General features: G+C 40.0%; 1 protein-coding gene across 2 annotated transcripts in view; it reads right to left on the bottom strand.

Moving 5' to 3' along the window:
* Positions 1-242: 242 nt before the first annotated feature.
* Positions 243-3717, bottom strand: part of LOC138010958 (histamine H2 receptor-like) — a 16941-nt gene continuing 13466 nt past the window's right edge. For both annotated transcript variants that reach the window (XM_068857967.1, XM_068857968.1), the window contains one exon: positions 243-3717. This exon is cut by the window's right edge and continues 660 nt beyond it. In XM_068857967.1, the coding sequence (XP_068714068.1) occupies positions 3180-3717 (538 nt within the window). In that variant the 3' untranslated portion in view covers positions 243-3179.

Here is a 3717-nt window from a genome sequence, read left to right as displayed (position 1 = left end):
ACTTCGCCAACATTTGAGAAAGTGCAAAGTTATATATCAAGGAAACGTTTTCTTTGACGTCGCCGTTTTAGATCTTACAGTCTCTACCGTTGAACAAAGAGAAAGCAGTATAGCTATCTGCAATGAGTATTTCAATGGACAATACGGTTCCTCGCTTGTGAAATTTCCGATCAACTGCTATGACTCCCTTGAAGCAATTGATTGAAGAATAACATATATTAAATATTATTTCAAAAAGAAACACACAATGTACAATGTAAAAAATACAATGATGAGAAGACAATGGGTATGGACGAGGAAAATTACAGTGAAAGTGTTAAATTGACATGATTAACCTGCTTATTTAATGAGGGTTTTTCCCAACCTATGTGTAAGGCCTCCTTGATTTTTAGTTGAAAAGGCGTGGAGGCGGTGTCAAGGATTGAAAAACACTCCTCCGAGCATAAAGATCTGCATGCTTCTGACCCATTAATGTGCTGAAAGATATGCAAGTTCTTATCCGATGTTAAATGTTCACAAACACGTGTAGCAAGATGTCTTGTCTGCTATTAGTTCGAAAGTTCGGAAATATTAAATATTATACGTTGATGGTTGACAAGAGAACTTGGGGTGATAAGACAGCAGTTTTAATGCGAAAAATAATGGCTCAACACGCTTTTCAAATTCATTTTACATGTCGGCTTATTTCCTTACAAAAATTTGGTTTTATCAACGGAGTTGATAACGTAAATTGGCCACCGTACAGAGATTCTAATTCTTATTCCCTTGTCGTTCTCTATCTAAAAACGATGGAAACGGCCTCTTATTAGGTTACATGGAGGACCTAAGCATCCAACAGCAAATTGTCAATTGTTTTATTGAGTAAAGGCCTTAAGCCTTTAATTATTTAGTTAGACCAATAGTTGTCTAGCTAATAAACGTAATCGTCTCTGATAATCTACCACTGAGCTATCGGGGACTTGTGGGAGGGTCCTATGACAATGGACCTTAATCACACGGCGGCCATGTTGAGTCCCGAGGGATTGAAAACGTTTGTTTTGCCCCACCAAACCTCGTCCCCAAACATTTCAACTCGAGGCTCGGGGTACGAAATCTATGATTATCTATGGCCAATGTGGCCGCCGCGCGAATATGGCCCATTGCCCCACCATACTAGGTTCTAGATGGTCGCATTGGACCACTATTACTTGCGACTACACCGAAAGAGATGTTACATGTTTAACTGAAAGCAGTAAACCACCATAAAGGATGGCGTAGTGGGGAACGGCACTCGCCTCTCCCAAGTCAAAAATTGGTTGAATTGGTTGGTTCTGTGAGTTTTTCTCCGGGCAATGGTTTTCCTTTTGACTTGCAAACCAACGTTTAATTTGATTTGAGTTAAACGCATTTGATTCCTGTGTGCACCAATCAGTGTCGCAGCGCTAGAAGTTTTAACAGTTAAATTAAGTTCATTATTATCTTTTTGATCCCAGGTTTAGTTAGTTAACCAAGCAGTCTGTCAACAAGGAATATGGAGTTACAAACCAGGGCCATAGCCACAAAGAAATACTGAAAACTAATAGCAGCTACGAATTGAATTTTATAGAGCTGCACAGGTTAAGAGATTATCTTAGGCTGTCGGGCTCAAATGCTTCAGTTACTATTTTCTGGACTCCACAGATCTTACATTAAAGCAGTTTCTTCTCCCGGAAATCGCAACAATTCCTTGCACCTAAACGTTTCTACCTTCATCCATCATTTATCTTCTGCGTTTCACTGTCTTTTGTTTCTAAGTAGTTGTCAAAATAAAGTATCGGTAATACACCTTCTTCCAAAATGACCCTCATTTTAGTGTAGAGCGTTTGCACATGATGTCGCGGCAGCCGTCAGTTGGTGTTCCAAAACAAATAAACGGCAGCTATGTTGGTGTTCCAGACCAATCTTCTGGGGATTGAACTATATTTTTATGCAACAGTTTCTTTTGTTACTTCAAATTAGCATCCATGCTACGCCACGTGGGTGAGAACGCTCTATTCTTTTGTTTGATTGCAAATAGGCACTTTTGAATTTTACGTTTGAAAACGAGGCCATAAGGGCCAATTTGAAAGGAAACAAAAGAATACTAAAGTGGCGGCTATTTTGGAATAAGGTCAATAAGTCAGTGGAGAATTGCAACTTCTCAAACTCATTATTAATTCATAAGTTAATCAGCCAATTGTATCGCCCCATTCTGGTCACGCGGGCGAGTTTGAATCCCAATGAAACACTACTCGTTGATTCAGTGAATTTCAAACACATGTGGTTTGAATTCAATAATTTCAAACACATGTGGTTTGAAATAAATAATTTCAAACACACGTGTTTTGAAATCACTTAACGGCAACGAGTGCTTGCTCACAGCTCTCGCATGCTTCTGAGCAACCATGAGCTAAACATTGAAGATTGCATTGATTGTAGATTGAAATTATAATTTGTTTTTTTTGGAGAAGTAATTTCGAAAACTCGTGCTTCGGGTTTCATCAGGTTTCCAAACGCTCGAAAATAATAAAACCACTCAGCCTGCAGACTCGTGGTTTCAAATGTTTTCTCGCGTTTGGAAACCTGATGAAACCCTCGCACTCTTTTTTGAAATACTACTTCCAACACTTTCTTAAGCCGCTGTTACACGTTGAAACTTTTAGCTGAAACTTGTGTGCAACGGCGCTGCGAAAAAAGTTTCTGGATAACATGGTGGGTTTCGTGAAACTTTCTTGAACTTCCGTTGCGAGACAAGTTTCACGGAAAGTAGACAGGCTTTCTACTTCTGCAACGGTCGCAGCAATCGCAGTGTTGATAAAAACAGGAGTTTCACGGTGTAACACCACTTCGTAAAACTGGTCTCGCTCGGTCTTGTTACTCTACGCCGCGTAAGCCAATTAGAAACCGGCTAAGACCACGTAAAAAACATTTCGAGACCACTTTCAACGTTCCCGAAAGAGTTTCGGCCTTTCATGTTACACGGTGCAACGCCTTCTGAATTTTTTTTTTTTGTAGCGCCGTTGAACGTAAGTTTCAGCTGAAAGTTTCAACGTGTAACAGCGGCTATAGTTATCTTCGATTACTGATTAAACATGCAGTCCAAACAAGATTTTTCCATCAAGAATCTTGACTTGAAGCATCTTTCCATTGCGTTTTTTACTCGCGAAGGCATCATTTCCTTGTTATTTCGTTTCCTCAACATCGGCAGCCTTACTGTCTGATCGGCTTGTTAAAACGAGCTCTTCTGTGCGATTCTCTGCCAAAGGAACAGGTTGCAAGCGAGGACAAAATTTAAACGCCAAAGACTTGACTGCCTTCTTTAAGTCTGGTTTCCTGAGCGTGTAAAGCAGTGGATTAAATAAAGCTGGAGACAGTCGGAGATAATAGATTAATACTGTGGGGATGGCTGGCAAAGCCTGCACGGTTTCTGCTGCATAAAAGTGCATAAAATCTAGTATAAAGTATGGTAACCAGCAAATTACGTAAAGAAGTAACAAAAAGATACAGATGAACACAACTTTTCTCTGCCGACTTTGAAACCTGTTCTCGGACCACACATATTCTGCCGGTAAATTTTCCTTCATAATTCTCTGGTACTGTTGCCTTAGCAACAGCAACATACGAGTGTCAAGCACAGTCATAACAACCAGTGGAATGACAAAAAAGACAGTCCCCTGGAAGAGTAAGTATGCATTTTCTTTCTGTTCTACCTTTGCCAAA

This window comes from Montipora foliosa, chromosome 7 (assembly GCF_036669935.1).
Source record: "Montipora foliosa isolate CH-2021 chromosome 7, ASM3666993v2, whole genome shotgun sequence".
NCBI lineage: Eukaryota > Metazoa > Cnidaria > Anthozoa > Scleractinia > Acroporidae > Montipora > Montipora foliosa.
Note: the sequence above shows the minus strand (reverse complement) of the source record. Positions and strands in the feature narration are given on the sequence as shown.